The sequence below is a fragment of the Ranitomeya imitator genome, chromosome 4 (genome assembly GCF_032444005.1).
Source record: "Ranitomeya imitator isolate aRanImi1 chromosome 4, aRanImi1.pri, whole genome shotgun sequence".
Taxonomy (NCBI): domain Eukaryota; kingdom Metazoa; phylum Chordata; class Amphibia; order Anura; family Dendrobatidae; genus Ranitomeya; species Ranitomeya imitator.
This window is the reverse complement of record NC_091285.1, coordinates 188,890,104-188,906,915: the sequence shown is the minus strand read 5'-3', so window position 1 is coordinate 188,906,915 and position 16,812 is coordinate 188,890,104. Positions and strand designations below refer to the sequence as shown.

The window sequence follows — 16,812 nt, the reverse complement described above, 5'->3', positions numbered from 1 at the left end:
GATCCGGGTTCAGAATGCCTACAGATGTTGACACCAATTGTTCCCATCTATTTAATATTCCACTTATCGTCTACACACAGCAGCATCAGATCAGCACTTAACCCCTTAACCCCTGGAGCTTTTTCGGTTTTGAATTTTTAATTTTTGCTCCCCTCCTTCCCAGAGCCATAACTTTTTTATGTTTACGCCAATATGGCCATGTGAGGGATTATTTTTTGGAGTACGAGTTGTACTTTTGAACGACATCATTGGTTTTACCATGTCGTGTGCTAGAAAACGGGAAAAAATTTCCAAATGCGGTGAAATTGCAAAAATAGTGCAATCCCACACTTGCTTTTTGTTTGGCTTTTTTGCTAGGTACACTAAATGCTAAAACCGACCTGACATTATGATTCTACAGGTCATTACAAGTTCATAGACACCACACATGTCTAGGTTATTTTATTTATCTAAGGCAGGGGTGTCAAACTGCATTCCTCGAGGGCTGCAAACAGGTCATGTTTTCAGGATTTCCTTGTACTGCACAGGTGATAATTTAATCACCTACACAAATAATAAGTTGGTGATTAAATTATCACCTGTGCAGTACAAGGAAATCCTGAAAACATGACCTGTTTGCAGCCCTCGAGGAATGTAGTTTGACACCCCTGATCTAAGGCCTCTTTCATACTTCCGTCTTTCTTTTTCCGTCAAAATCCGACGTATTCTGAAAAAAAAAGGATCCAGCAAATGTTTCTACTGGGTCCGTTTTTTTCTCATAGACTTGTATTAGCGATGGATTGTGACGGATGGCCTTCTGTTTCATCCGTCGTGCACTGGGTCCGTCGTAAAATTGCTGTCCATCGGGTGGAGACCACGCAAAGAGGAACGTTTTTTCTGTACGTCGGAAAATCGTTGACTGTCAAAAGCAGGAATCCAGCGATGGATGCCGTCTTTTGAAACTGAGCATGTGCAGAAGGGAAATTCTCTCTCGCTCTCTCTTTACTATTGATGCTGCCTATGCAGCATCAATAGTAAAAAGATAGAACGTTAAAAATAATAAAAAGATAAAAAATCGTGATTTTCTTTCTGGCATTCACCGAAGCCTTCCCACGGTCCCCGCAGCCTTCCTGATGCTCACCGGCAGCTGCCGTTCCCAGTGATGCCTCACGAGACCACTACATCATTCACAAGTCATTGCTTGCAAAGCATTACTGGGATCAGAAGCTGCCGGCAGCATCGCGAGCATCGGAAAAGCAACGGGAAGGCTGCAGGGGACGCCGGAAGGGAAGAATATAACGATTTTTTATTTTTTTAATTATTTTTAACCTGGGTTGTGTTGTGCATGCGTTTTCGCAGTGGAAAAACACAGTGAAGACGCATACACAATGTGTGCACATAGCCTCGACAGATCTTTAAAAAAAAACAGACCCAATGCACCCATTTTTTTCAATTTGGATCCGTCTTTTCAACATTTTGATGGATTGTGACGGATTGTAAAAAACGGAAGTGTGAAAGAGGCCTAAGTGGTGAGATAAAATTTCAACCTTTGCTAAAAAAAATACAAAAAAAAACAAAAAAACAATTGCGCAATTTTCCAATACCCGTAGCGTCTTCATTGGGTGAGGGCTTATTTTTTGCATGCTGAGCTTTTTAATTATGGTATAGCATTTTGGTGCAGATACGTTGTTTTGATCGCCCGTTATTTCATTTTAATGCAATGTCGCTGCGACCAAAAAAACGTAATTCTGGCGTTTTGACTTTTTTTATTGGCATACCGTTAGCGATCAGGTTAATCCTTTCTTTTAATTGATAGATCGGGCGATTCTGAACACGGCGATACCAAATATGTGTAGGTTTGATTTTTATTGTTTTATTTTGAATGTGACGAAAGAGGGTGATTTGAACTTTTATATTTTTTTATTTTTTTAATATTTTTTAAACTTTTTTTTTACTTTTGGCATGCTTTAATAGCCCTCATGGGAGGCTAGAAGCTGCCACAACTTGATCGGCTCAGTTACATAGAGGTGATGCTCAGATCACCTCTATGTAGCTGAATTGCAGACTTGCTATGAGCACCGTCCACAGGGTAGTGCTTACAGCAATCTGGCATCAACAACCATAGAGGTCTCAAGGAGACCTCTGGTTGTCATGCCGACGCACTGATGACCCCTGATCATGTGATGGGGTCACCGGTGCGTGCATTTCCGGACGGATGGCCGGAAGCGCTTGTTAAATGCCGCTGTTTGACGGGTTAATAACTGGGATTTCCATGCCTCAGAAAAATTTGTGTCAGAGAACGCTATTTCAAGGACAATATGGGGAAATACTCATCTCCAAAATAAATATACATAAGATGTCATATGGCAAAGGCCATTTCATAAGGAAGAATGGAACATTCACCTCCAAATTTCCAAATGTGGGAATAATTCCACTTTATCTCTCTTAATACTCTGGACTGGAAGCCTCCTTAATCCTTCCACAACCAATGGCATTCCTATAGATCATGGTCAGGTAAGGCTTCCCAACCCTTTACGCATAGATACTGTACATCATGGCGATCATGTACAGCACCGGAGCTGTGCCCACCGGGAGCTCGGCTGACATAATAGCCGAGCACCTGTCACGTCACAACCAGGAATGATGTGCACACTGACCTAAGCTGTTTAATCCCTTCACGACCTTGTTGTTTTCTGTTTTTGCGTTTCTGTATTTTGCTCCCTGTCTTGTCCATATGGCCATGTGAGGTCTTGCTTTTTGAGGGATGAGTTGTATGTATTTTTTAAAGGCACCATTGGTTTTGCCATATGGTGTAGTGGAAAATGGGGCAAAAATTCAAAAAGCGGTGAAATTGCAAAAAAAAAAATTCAATTCAACAATTATTTTGTGTTCTTTTTTTACCATGTTCCCAATATGCTAAAACTGACCTGCCCTTTATGATTCTCCAGGTCATTATGAGTTTATAGATACCAAACATGCATAGGATCTTTTTTATTTAAGTGATGGAAAAAAATCAAACGTTTGCAAAAAATAAAAATAGTACCATTTTATGAGACTCGTAGCATCTTAATTTTCTGGGATCTCGGGCTGAGCAAGGGCTTACTTTTTGCACGCCAGTCTTTATTGATATCATTTTGCGTTACACATGATCTTTTTTTTTGCCAGTTATTTTATATTATTGCAATGTTGTGGTGACCAAAAAAATTTACCGATCGGTTTAATTCTTTTTATATTTGATATATTGGGCGTTTCTGAACATGCAATACCAAATATTAAGTGTTTATATGTGAGCACAGTGTATGTCTTTTTTGGATATTTTTTGGTCATTTTTTGTGGTGTGAACCAATATGTAGGTTCGTGTTATCAATAAAGATTTATGCTTTTAGGGATTTAAATACGATTATATGCTTTTGAGACCCTGGTTACTATTGAATTTTTTTGAATACGATACCAAATATGTGTCATATTTTTATGGTTTTAATTTTTAATGGGGTGAAAGGGGGATGATTTTAACTTTTACCGTATATACTCGAGTATAAGCCGATATTTTTAGCCCATTTTTGGGGGGCTGAAAGTCCCCCTCTCGGCTTATACTCAAGTCATACCCAAGGGTCGGCAGGGGAGGGGGAGCAGGGGCTGTCTAATTATACTCATCTGCCCCTGGCGCGGTCACTGCACGTCTTTTCCCCGGCGCCGGCAGCTTCTTCCTGTACTGAGTGGTCACATGGTACCGCTCATAACAGTAATGAATATGCGGCTCCACACCTAAGGGAGGTGGAGCCGCATATTCATTACTGTAATGAGCGGTAACGGTGACCGCTCAGTAGAAGAAGAAGCAACAGCGCCGGGGAAGCAGGGACTGCACCATGCCAGGAGCAGGTGAGTATAACGGGGAGGGGAGCGCAGCGCTGCGCGATATTCACCTTATCCTTGTTCTGGCGCCGCTCCATCTTCAGCGTCTTCTGCAGTGACGCTCAGGTCAGAGGGCACAATGACGTAGTTAGTGCGTGCCCTCTGCCTGAACGTCAGTGCAGAAGACGCTGAAGATGGAGCAGTGCCAGAATGAGGAGCAGGTGAATATTGAAAGTGCCGGGGGCCTGAGCGACGGAGAGGTGAGTATGTGATTTTTTTTTTTATCGCAGCAACAGCAAATGGGGCAAATGTCTGTATGGAGCATCTATGGGGCCATAACGTTTGTGCAGCACTATAATGGGACAAGTGTCTGTATGGGGTCATAACGTTTGTGCAGCACTATAATGGAACCAGAAACACATGGGCTACTTGCACATTGAACAAGTATGTAGGAACATGTTCACACACCACCAAGAAACTTGAAGACACAAAAGAGCACAGTGAGGTCAAAAATACTCTGTTGTAAAAAAAAAATCACAGTAATAAGCAAGTGCTAGTCAAAAGATGGAAAAAAATAGGGTATTTAGTTGATACTTTTTTTTGCAAAAAATTGTAAACTAAGCTGCTCCACCAATCGTCCACAAATGGGGCCATAACGTTTGTGCAGCACTATATGGAGCAAGTGTCTTTATAGGGCCATAATCAACGTTTGTGCAGCACTATATGGGGCAAGTTTATGTATGGGGCCATAATCAACGTTTGTGCAGCACTATATGGGGGAAATATCTTTATGGAGCATCTTATGGGGCCATAATCAACATTTGTGCAGCATTATATTGGGCAAATGTGTCTATGGGGCATCTTATGGGGCCATTATTAACCTTTTATGCAGGATTATATGGGGCATATTTTAATATGGAGCATCTTATGGGGCCCATCATAAACTTTATGGAGCATTATATGGGGCTCCTGATTCAATATGGATATTCAAAAACACTTAACCTACTGATGTCATAATTAATTTTACTTTTATTGGTATCTATTTTTACCGGTAGCTGCTGCATTTCACACTCTAGGCTTATACAGTACTCGAGTCATTAAGTTTTCCCAGTTTTTTGTGGCAAAATTAGGGGGGTCGGCTTATACTCGGGTCGGCCTATACTGGAGTATATACGGTATATTTTTTAAAAACATTTTTTTTACTTGCTTCAATATACCTCTACGGGAGACTAGAAGCTGCGATCATCCAATCACCTGTGCTACACATAGCAGGGCTCCAGCTATTCATTTGTTACTGGAAATATAGGGGACTTCCACATCACTGGTAGCACAAATACTATAAAAAAACTGCCATAGCTCCTCGTGCCCCAAAAAGAAATTCAATGACTCCTGCACTCCCAAGTACAAATGCCCCCTCTCTTTTGAGCCCCACATTTAGCATCCACATGTTTGACATTTCTGTGGCAATGAGAGCCTGCTTAATTTACGGGGTCTATATCTCCAAAATCGCAAGGTGGGCACTACAATGTATGGGCACTATAATGTATGGGCACAACAATGGCAGATTTGCAATTTTCACTCAGGAGTATCCACTGTTGCTCCTTTCTGGAAAACACCCATAGAGTCAAAATCATCACTACACCTGTAGATAAATTCCCAAAGAGTGTAATTTCCAAAATGGGGTCACTTCTGCTCTTCTATCACATAGAGCTTCCGTATATTAAGTCCGCAAACTATTCTACAATAATTTGTTCTCATATCGTCAAATACCACTTTTTCCTTATTAAGTCTCACCGTGTGGCTTAGCAGTACTCTACAGCCACATATGGGGTATTTCCACGTTCAGCAAAAATTGTGTGCCAAAATTTGGTGCCATTTTTACCAATTTCCCTGCGTGAAAATGTAAAATCTGGGGCTAAAACGATTTTTTGGAGGTAGAAATTTAATTCTTTTTTCTTCGCTACCCAATGGTAAAAAATTTTGTGATACACCCATGGTGTCAATATGATCACCCTTTTATCACCCTTCATATGCACCCTTTTATGAATTCATTTAGAAGTGTAGTTTGTGAAATGGGGTCACTTGTGGGTGAGTTTCTGCTGTTCTGGCTCCTCAGGGTCTATTCCAGTGGGTCATGGCAACTGCAAACCATAACACCAAAATCTGCTCTGCACTACAATATGGTGCTCCTTCCCTTCTGAGCTTTCCACTGTCCCTGAAAAGTAGTTCCTGATTACTTGCAGCATATTGGCGCACTCAGGAGAAATTGCATAACTATCTTTGTGGTCCATTTCTTCCTATTAGCAATTATAAAAATTAAAAACTGGGGGCTAAAACAACACTTTTGTGGTAAAAATGTAAATAATTATTCTTTCTTCACAACCAAATGGTATGAAATTCTATGAGGCATACGTGATGTCAACATCCTCACTGCAGCCCTAGATAAAACTTTTGCAATGGCCCTATTTCCTTTTTCTAATTTTTAAAATGTAAAAAAGACAATATTTTTTTTTTGCCCAAAATACAAAGGAAATGTGTCATCATTAACTTTAGCCCTTTTAGAGATCATTTTATCTTCAACTTCTTAACTGCTCACAATAACAGTAATTTTGACTGAAGGTGCCCAAACTTTTGAACGTTTGCAAATTTTAAAATCTTCAATTTTTTGTAAAATGTTCAATTTAAATGCAAATCATATGGATCAAAATGTACCACTAACATGAACTACAACATGTCACAAAAACGAAGTCTCAGGATCACAGGGATAGATTGAAGCGTTCCAGAGTTATTATCTCAAAAAGTGACGCTGGTCAGAATTGAAAATATTGACCTGGTCAAGAAGGTGAAAACAGGGTTAATCATGCCCAGCAATCATCCAGGATGGAGGTAAAAAAAAATGCTTTGGCTCCCTTCTCCCAAAGGAGAACTCATGACTGTGTTCCTTAATTATAACATAAGAATAACCCTTAAAAGATTATTATATAATAATTGATTAACACAGTCAAGAGTTGAAGAAGGAAGGCCTGAATCTAAAGACACCCTCAGACTTTGCTCCATCCACATCTCAACCTAAGTGCCCCACCCGCAACTCTAGTTACACCATGTTTCCTATTGTGACTGATATCCTTACTTACAATTATTTTATTTAAATTTGTTTATTGTAATTTAGGAAAATCGTCCATCAGAAATACAGTTAGATGAAAGAGAGAAAGAAGCAGCAGCTTTGGTGGGTCCCAGCGCATTCAAGATCCCCTTTCTGATGAGACAGAAGATCATAACAAGCTTAGATGAGCCATCTTCTCATGGTGCCGAATGGAGAGTGTTAGCTCAAAAGCTAAACTTGGACAGGTATAGTCATCAAATGTTATACTGGGGGCAATTTACTGTGCATGATCTGAAGAAGTGAAGTGTGAAGTGTCTTCAGTAGGCCGCATTCACATTTGCATTTGGCGGCTTTACGGAGGACTGCGTACGTCCTCCGTTAAGCCCCACCTACTTCCACTATCTTTAACATTGGGTACGCAGGACATGCAGATGTATGCGGATGTGTCGTCTTGACATGCACGCCATCTGCACAAAACGCAGACGGCGGGCACTTCAAAACAATGCATCCGCATACATCCGCATGTCCTGCGTACCCAATGTTAAAGATAGGTACGCAGGACGCATGCCAAAGTATGCAGAAGTAGGAGGGGCTTAACGCAGGACGTACGCAGTCCTCTGCAAAGACCCTGAATGCAAATGTGAATTAGCCTTAGTAACAGGTCTTGTATTAGTGGTACACTCATTATAATAATAATAATAATAATAATAATAATAATTTTTATTTATATAGCGCCAACATATTCCGCAGCGCTTTACAAATTATACACTACAGTATACAATTTCAGGCCTCTGTTTCTATTATGCGAAATAAAATCTTGTTGTATGGGCACTAAATTATTTTTTTTTAATTATTATGTCCAGTACTATTTTATGGACATGGAAGTGGTGATCCAAGTAAAAAAAACCCTGTAAACTGCCTCCGTCGACAGGTTTTTTTGCAAGTTCTTACCTCAGTATGTCATAGAGCTTCAACTTGAATCTTGCTGGGAGCTGTAGGAGAATGTAAGACGGTCTTCCTATCCTGTCTCAGGAAACCCCTGTCCATGCTCCTACACACTCACAAGAAATGAGATTAAAACTGATTTATTGTACAGGCGCTTAGAGGTGTAAAGGGCAGGGGGCATAACAAGAACAGTAAACCAATGTTATCACACAAGCACAACAGATATGTGACACTCTTAAATGTAATGGTTGGGCTTTGCAGCAAGCCTGAATGTTGTGATTGCACAGATCAATTTCCAGGAGGTACAACACTACAGCTTTCACATCACAAGTTCCCGAATTCCACATTTGCTGTTGGTCCACAGTTTAGGATAACACTGTCCACTTAAATGACAGCAAACACACTCCTAACTAATAACACTTACCCCAGAAATGTCTGAAGCAGTGCAAGTAACACAGCCCAACGACGGGACCCAGTTGTCGCGGATGTTGGCGCGAGCACAGGAACTGGTAATGCAGTTTAATGTCACAATCAGGGCCGGACTGGCCATCTGGCTATTCTGGCAAATGCCAGAAGGACCTGTCAGGTCATGGGCTGCCTTGTCTGCTACGTTGTTAACAGAATCGGTGTTCTCTGGATACCCATACTGTTAAGAGTTGTGACGAAGCACAAAGTCACTTACCACAGCAGCCACGGGTATCATTAGAAATATTGGTCTTGTAGAAAATCTTCCTTTCCTCCATCCAGGGTAATGTTAGTAATATATCCCATCTGGTTCATGGGGATGGGGACAACATGGGCCTGTGTGATATCAAATGCCAGGACTGAATTTCAGCCTCAGGTCACAATCGCAAACACTTCTTAGCAGCAGAACTACAAGTTCCAGTAATGTACCCTCAACAACAGTTTTCTTATAGATTCTTTACTAGTGGAATCACAAGTCCCAGCGGGATATACTCATTCCTTGATGTGGCAACTCTCTGGTCTTACTGGTCTCCAACTTGAGGTTGCAGCATCGAAATACCAGTCAACTCAAGTAGTTCGAGCAGGATCCTTCTCTGGGGTAGACAAGTCAGTTTTCCACATCTCTCAGTAACTTGGCTGGTCTACAGACATCTCCAGGGTTATCTCCTCCTCTTACACACTGAGCTGCGGGGCTGTCAACACTCATTCTGTGACTTTTCTCCGCTCTCCAGTGTCAGGTTCTCACCAGTCTGCAATGGAAGATCACACACCTGTCCTTGTGCTCAGCTAGGGTTTCCCTTCTTCTCCAGCTTGCTCAGCAAATCAGTGTCTTCCTCTGCTACTCCTCTTCTTTCTTACATGATGTAAAGAGGAGTAAAGTCCGCTGGGAGTTATAGTCCAGTCTGCTGCTGTGAATTTCTGTGTAATCCTAACAGCAGTAGTAGTTCTGTTCTCACTGCAGCTGTTACACATCTATGTGTTTAGTCAGTAGTAGCTATAGGACAGAGTGATGGATACACTAGTGTATGTGGCCATGGTGTCAATGCTCTACAATAGATGCCCAGAATTTTCAGATATGCAATATTATCATGGAAAAAATGTAACTCATAGTATATTTGGATTATATCGCTACCATATTTGTCAGTACTTCTGAACCTGGACTAGAACAACATCAAAGGATACCACACACACTCCGTCACCTTTTAACTGGCGTTGGATCTAAATCTGGGGAATCTTCGCACTTGTACAATTGTTACCCTTTGTCTGAAAATCTTTGTTTGACACTGATTTAGTGACACAACACTTCCCCTTTAACAAACAAGGATTTTTCCGTTGAGAAATGCTTGTCCTTCTCACCTATTTCACTTTTACAATCTACAGATAAGAGCGCTAGCTCAAAAACCATAGCAACCAGCCATTTCTTTGCAGCGGTATGTTTCCTGTACATAGAAACTGTAAATGAAAATGTCACAGTTATTAGATATCCCTCCAAAATTGTTTTGTTTTCCTGGCAGCCTAAAAGAACTTTAAAACTTCTCACCAAAAGTACAATGCAAAATAAATGCAAAAACACAACATATTACAGACTTTTGTAATTACTGCCTGCAAAAACACTCAAGACTGTGAGAAATAGAATTTTTGGGCTATGCATATTACTATTAATTTTGGTAATTATTTATACATCAAAACATACAGACTCACACAAAAAGCCAGTTAAGCAGAGAGCAGCTTTCATTGTATGAAGCCTTAAACGGGTGGTCCAGCAGCTAAAATGTATTTTCAAAATATATATCCTTACACTCTAACCACTTCTGTAATATTGCTTTATTAAATTATTACACAACACCCTACACTTTTCACTATCTAGCTAAACCCTGAATGTGTCTTTTTTACTGTACTTCCTATGACATTTTATTTTAGAGGAGTCTGAAACATGATGTCACAGGAGGCTGGGGCTGCATTGACTCCCCACAATTGTAAGGAGGTGGACAGATAAGAGATTCTCAGACTGTGAGGCCCATGAGGGTGTCTGAAAGCAGGGACTGACATCTACTGGTTAAATATCGAAGGACAAGAGAAAGTAGCAAGAACTACATCAGCAGGAACTTCAAAACTAATTACATGGTTCCTGAGGGGGAAAGAGTTAATAATTAAAAATGGCTCAGGAGGACAGTCAAGGAGAGGAGTAGACACCTGGGCCTGTAGTAGGACAGATGTGTGAGGCAGTAGAATTGGCTTATAGCCACCATTGCAAATGACCAGATCTAAGCAAAATGAACTGAGAGACCAGATCCGAGTGAGGGAACCAAGGGACAAGATCTGAGTGAAAGAACAGAGAAACTAGATCCAATTGAAGGAACCGAGAGACCAGATCGGAGTGAAGGGACTGAAAGACCAGATCCAAGTGAAAGAACCAAAAGGCCAGATCCGAGTGAAGGAACTTGAGAGACCAGAGCAGAGTGAAGAAACCGAGAGACCGGATCTGAGTGAAGGAATCGAGAGACCAGATCCGAGTGAAGGACCTGAGAGACCAGATCTGAGTGAAGGAACCAAAAGACCAGATCCAGGTAAATGAACAAAAGACCATATGAGGATGAAAGAACCGAGAGACCAGAGACCACATACAAGAGAGGAACCAGGTCACCGGAGCTAGATTACCAGAACTGGAGGCGATATTGATGGTGATGTCCTTTAGGTTAGGGTATTAGGACTAAGGCATCACTCACTTTAACAGCCGTTTAATTGTAATCATAGAATGATAGTGCTTCTAGCATTTTTTTAATATCTTTATCCGGATTGCTGTATTTTCCTTGAGACATAACTTGCTTCATTTTCACAGTTTACATTAACCCCTTATATTGTGTGAAGGTACCCCTTTGATTTTGTTAATCAAATCAATAGTTGTTGGTTTAAATATCACGGTCTCCTCACTCTTTTTGCTATTGTCAGTGGCTACCATGAGTGTAAAAAGTCACACCGGGGTTCCAGCTTCAACTTCTATTCATTTTCAGGTCCACTGACTTTAAAGAAGCGCTTGACCTATTTTGTCAATAAAACCTGTGTATATGTGTATATAGTATAGTGTGTTTGTATACTTACCTACCGCTGCCTTCTCTCGTATCTCCGTTCTGCTCCACTTCTCTGTGACGTCACCACTCTCCAGAATATCCAGATCACTCTGTGTGTGAGCTGGAAGTCTCTTTTACGATGAAAGACTATGAAGCCTCGTTTTGAAGAACGGTGACTTCACACAGAAGAGTATTGGAATGGCCCTGGATACCGGAGAAGATAGCAGTAGGTGAGTGTATCAGCACACTGACAGTACACTACATGCAATTATACACATGGTTAGGGGGAAAAGGTCAAGTTTGGGCTTGTTCCAATTTCAGACATTTCTCATGTGAGGTTTTCCCTCCAAGTAAGACATACTTGTACTGACAAACACTGTTTTTACTGGCGCTATAAAATAGTTTTAACTTTATTTTCAACTCTTCACCAGAGACTACATCACAGCCTTACCCTGTTGGCTAAAGAATTACCATGACTAATATTATATCTGCCTTTAAGATTGCCGTCACACTAGCAGTATTTGGTCAGTATTTTACATCAGTATTTGTAAGCCAAAACCAGGAGTGGGTGATAAATGCAGAAGTGATGCATATGTTTCTATTATACTTTTCCTCTAATTGTTCCACTCATAGTTTTGGGTTATAAATACTGATATAAAATACTGACCAAATACTGCTAGTGTGATGGCAGCCTAAGGAGTCCCAAGAACTCACCAGGTCAAGAGAGTCCAGTTCTTTTATGCAGATATAAAAACTATTGCTTGCCATCAGCATGTCCCCTCATGTAAACATCGCATATAATGTAGGGGGCAAATGTAAAACAAATTACACAAATGATTGCTAGTACAAAAACCCTCACAATTCTAGAAACATATAAATACCATTAAATAGACAAGCTACATATAAACAATATAGTGAATTACTACAGATATGAGTGGGGTACCCTCTGATTTTGTTCTAGTTGAGGTTCACATGTACTTGTAATAAGAAGCAATGAAATCCCTAAAGAGCCCTTGCAGCATGTGCCATTAATGAGAAGAGACTGCCATCTGGTGGCAAGGCAAAATCAAGTGGAACCAAATTGTGCAGGAAGATTTGCAGGGGGAGCGACCTTGTGTGCTGAACCTAATCAGGTGACCCACAGGAAGGATTTCCTTCTTATAAAGGCCCTGCGCGCCAAACCACAGGCAAATTTGGCATCATGAAAGAGAGCAGGGCAGACATGCACCAGAGACACCACTGAGACCAGAGTGACAGGCCTCAGTGGGAAGTCTACGCCACCAAGGTGCCAGTCTCTGCCTGGCAAGGTCCAGATTCCCCTCGGGAGAACTCGAGTTCCTTGTACGCTGCTCAGTACCAGGATCTGTGGCCTGTGCTGGTCAAGCCTCCAAGACCCTATGTTGCCTGTCAAGAGATGCGGCCTAATCCTCTCTGCCCTGATTCTAAGAGACTTTCACCAACGGTCAAACAGAGAAGATCTGCGCAAGGAGACTGCGACAGGAGAAGAATGCCTGTGATTCCCAAGGAACAATGCAAGTGATTAGGGCCGTCACTTCCAGCTATAACCTACGATACCGGGGTCGGCTGCAATTAGGACAACAGATTGGAAGGGGGCCATTTGGAGCGTGTGAACACGCTCTCAACATGCATAAATAAACTAAGTCAAAGAGAGACTTGCAGCCTAGTGGGAAAACTCGGTGACCCCTGCTAGGGCCAGAGCTGCAGACAGAACCTATGTGGTGACTCCCATGACTGGGTGCACTACCTTTGTGAAAAGAACATTAATATTATATAGTGAAAGGTTTTTTTTGCTATAAACTTATTTTTATTCTTTTTAATGTTGATTTGCATAGTTACTAACACTAATTGCTTAAAGTTTCTTTAAATCACTGTATAGTTACTGCTGTATATAAATAGAACTATATCGATTACTGACTGTTCTCGCCTCATATTCTCTGTGAAGTGCATTCAGATGCCTGCATTACATTTGGCTTAGTTTGCAGGATGCAACATTCAGACACAGAGATGGCAGACCAGTCTGTGACCGAGCCCGACAGGGGACGTATACCCTTGGGGGCTCCTCTCAGCAATCTTCCCAAGTTCACTGGGAGCAGCGTGTCACTGTGAGATGGAGTAGAGAGGCTGAGAAGCATGCCGCACATGTATCTCCTGAACCTTTCCGTTCAGGACAAGTTAGCCCTCCTGACACTTGATGGGGAGGCCTGGCAGATGGTTATGTACTGGCCACCTAGGAACTGTGACACTATGGATAAGGTGGTAAAAATCTTGGAGGACATGCACGGTCACATCCCAGTGGGTCCAAGTGGAAAGTGAGGCCATAACTCGGTATGTTAATGCATTGCAGGAAGTGACTGTCCATATCACCAAGAAGATCCAATATGGGTACCGAGGACTGGTACCATTGGTGCTGGACCAACTAGTTGCTGGACTGAGGCAGGTCTTACAGGAGCGCCTATGCCTGAATCCCAATCTGGGCTTCCATGTAGTCGGGGCCGAAGGTAGAGTCCTGGAGAGAGAAGCCTCTGTCCTGACCGGCGCGGTCCAGAGTCATAAAGTGGTCACCCCTGAGTCACCTTGCGTTGAGCCTGGCTGGGTACAAGAGTGTGTGCTGCCAACCCTCTAGCTCATCACACGGTCCCACATGAAAGAAGGTCAGAGCAGGAAAGTTGTTTCTTCCAAGCCCCACATGCCATGTATGTAACCCATCAGCAGAACGTGAGCCAGAATGTTGGAACTGTGGTAGAAAGAGGCATATTTCAAGAGACTGCCGAAGCTGAGAATGGAGGAGACGTGCCCCATGTTTGTGGAGCATACTGTGGGGATTCAAGCCTCAGAGGACAGAAGAGAAAACTCTGAGGATATTGTCTTTGAGAGACCCATTATCTGGGCTGAATACAATGGGCAGTGCATCCGCTGTTTAATGGACACAGGGTTCCATGTGGCCACTATGCTGGAGGCATATTTCCAGAATCAATTTCACAAGGTTGCTCACTCTGGAAAAGAACAAATCTGACTGGTGGCTGCTAATCAACTACCTATCCCAGTAGTGGGAGTAGAGCGGATGTCTGTTCAGGTGTGTGTGGAAAAGCCTTGGACTGAAAGGGAATAGTGCTGATAAAGGGGTCCAGAGGAGGAGGACCCATTGTAATTCTGGGTATGAACATGTTAAATGAAGTGGGATATTTTTTGGTTGAGGGCCTGGACAAAAACAACTGGATCCATGCCACTCATGATCCGGCCAGTAAGAAGGTGTTTCAGCAACTCGTGCGAGTCAGCCAAATTCAGAAATTACCCGCTTTCTCCAATATCTTGGCAAAGTGTTGATACCGCCTTAAGCCAAAGTGAAACTGCAAGTGTGACAGACTGTACTCACTATGCTGGTACTGGCCTATTTATCCTTAGAGGGTGTGAAAGCACAGATTGAGCTAATAGTGGGAGAAGAAACTATCTCCAGATTATTGGCTATCTGTACTCTGGCCACCATGTGACAAGGCCAAGTATCTGTGCCTTGTATAAACTTGAGTTGAGCAAGTTTACACTTGATGTCTCCACAAGAAGTGGCCCAAGTTTGCATAATGCCATAAGATCTCACCAGAACTGACGCTATAGAGCTGACACCTGTGGGAAGAGAACCGGAGACCTTGGCGGTGTTGCTCGATAGTCTGGAGGGCAGAAGTGAACCACTAACTGTACGCCACCTCTTGGAACAGATGAAGGCCAACCTCTCGGAGTTCTCCTCAAGGCAAGTTGGGCAGATCGAACAGTTATTGCAGCAATATCTAGGGTGTTGTTAACATGACATGAAGATCTCTACATGGACTACTGCTCCCATTTGAAGTCTATGCCAGCAAAGTGCTGGTCACTGGCAAGGTCCGGATTCCCCTCAAAAGAACTCCCAAGTTCCACCTACGCTGGTCAGGACCAGGATCCACACCCTGCGTTGGTCAAGCCTACGAGACCAGACGTCGCCTGTCAAGAGCTGAGGCCTAGTCCTCTCCACAACAGGTTTGGAGGGTGCCAGTTGGTGCATGTGAGCCAAACACCTGTTAATAAACTACGTCAAAGAGAGACTTGCGGCCTAGTGGGAAAACCCGATGACCCCCGCTCGGGCCAGAGAACTTTTTTTTATTCTTTTAACCCCTTTATGCAATCTGACGTACTATCCCGTCCATGTGCCCTGGGCTCTTCTTACCATGGACGGGATAGTAAATCATGGTCGATCGGCCGTGCACACGAGTGGTGTGCGGCCAGGTGTCAGCTGATGCTAACAGCTAATACCCGGCACTAAGAGCCAGGAGCAGTCACAGACCGTTCCCGTCACTTTAACTCCCAGAACACTTTGATCAAACATGATCGTAGCGTTCTGGAGCCAGCACAGGAGCTGAGAGTCCCTCTGCCTTTGGATCGGAGACACCGCACCACCATGCCAAAACATTAAAAAATGATATAAATGAGGTATCGCTGTAATTGTACTAACCAGAAGAATAAAATTGCTTTATCAATTTTACCACACGCGGAATGGTACAAACACCCCCTCAAAAGAAATTAATGATTTGCTGGTTTCTGTTAATTCTGCCACCCAAAAATCGGAATAAAAAGCGATCAAAAAATGTTATGTGCCCGAAAATGGTGGCAATAAAAATGTCAACTTGTTCAGCAAAAAACAAGACCTCAAATGACTCTGTGGGCCAAAATATGGAAAAATTATAGCTCTGAAAATATAGTGATGCAAAAACTGTTTTTTGCAATAAAAAGTGTCTTAGTGTGTGTCAGCAGCCAAACATAAAAACCCGCTATAATGCCCTTTTCACACATCCTGATATTTCCGGTGCCAGAGATGTCAGTGTCCGTGTGTGTAATACTTGCAGCACATACGGATCACCGGCAGAGCAGGGGAGAATGATGAGAGCCGTGTTCAGCACCCGGCATCAGGGAACAGTGCTTACTGTAACGCTTCTTCCCCAGCATCGATGCGTGCCACATGGATGACATCCATGTGTGTTATGCGTATGCACGTGTGCTTGATGCTTTGTGGCCCATGCTAACATTAAAAACGGACATGTCAGCATGTTTTGCCCACGGACACACAGTCTGTGGAAACACACTGACATGTGCACAGACCCATTCACTTGAATAGGCAAATAGCGCTCCGTTCCTCCCGAGTCTCTCCGCATGGCTGACAAATGGTATAAAATTCTGTGACGCACCCATGGTGTCAATATGATCACTGCATGCCTATATGAATTCATTGAGAGGTGTAATTCGTAAAATGCGGTCACTTATGGGGGTTCTGCTTTTTTGGTACCTCACAGGCCCTCCCAGTGGGTCATGGCACCTGCAAATCATAACAGAAATACTCAAGCTACTTACCCATAGCGG

The 16,812-nt window shown here is 42.6% G+C and overlaps 1 protein-coding gene across 2 annotated transcripts in view; it reads left to right on the top strand.

Annotated features, from left to right (window-relative positions):
* Positions 1 to 16,812, top strand: part of UNC5A (unc-5 netrin receptor A) — a 635,513-nt gene that overhangs the window by 605,543 nt on the left and 13,158 nt on the right. For both annotated transcript variants that reach the window (XM_069764183.1, XM_069764184.1), the window contains one exon: positions 7,001 to 7,179. In XM_069764183.1, the coding sequence (XP_069620284.1) occupies positions 7,001 to 7,179 (179 nt within the window). The remainder of the gene's footprint in view (positions 1 to 7,000; positions 7,180 to 16,812) is intronic.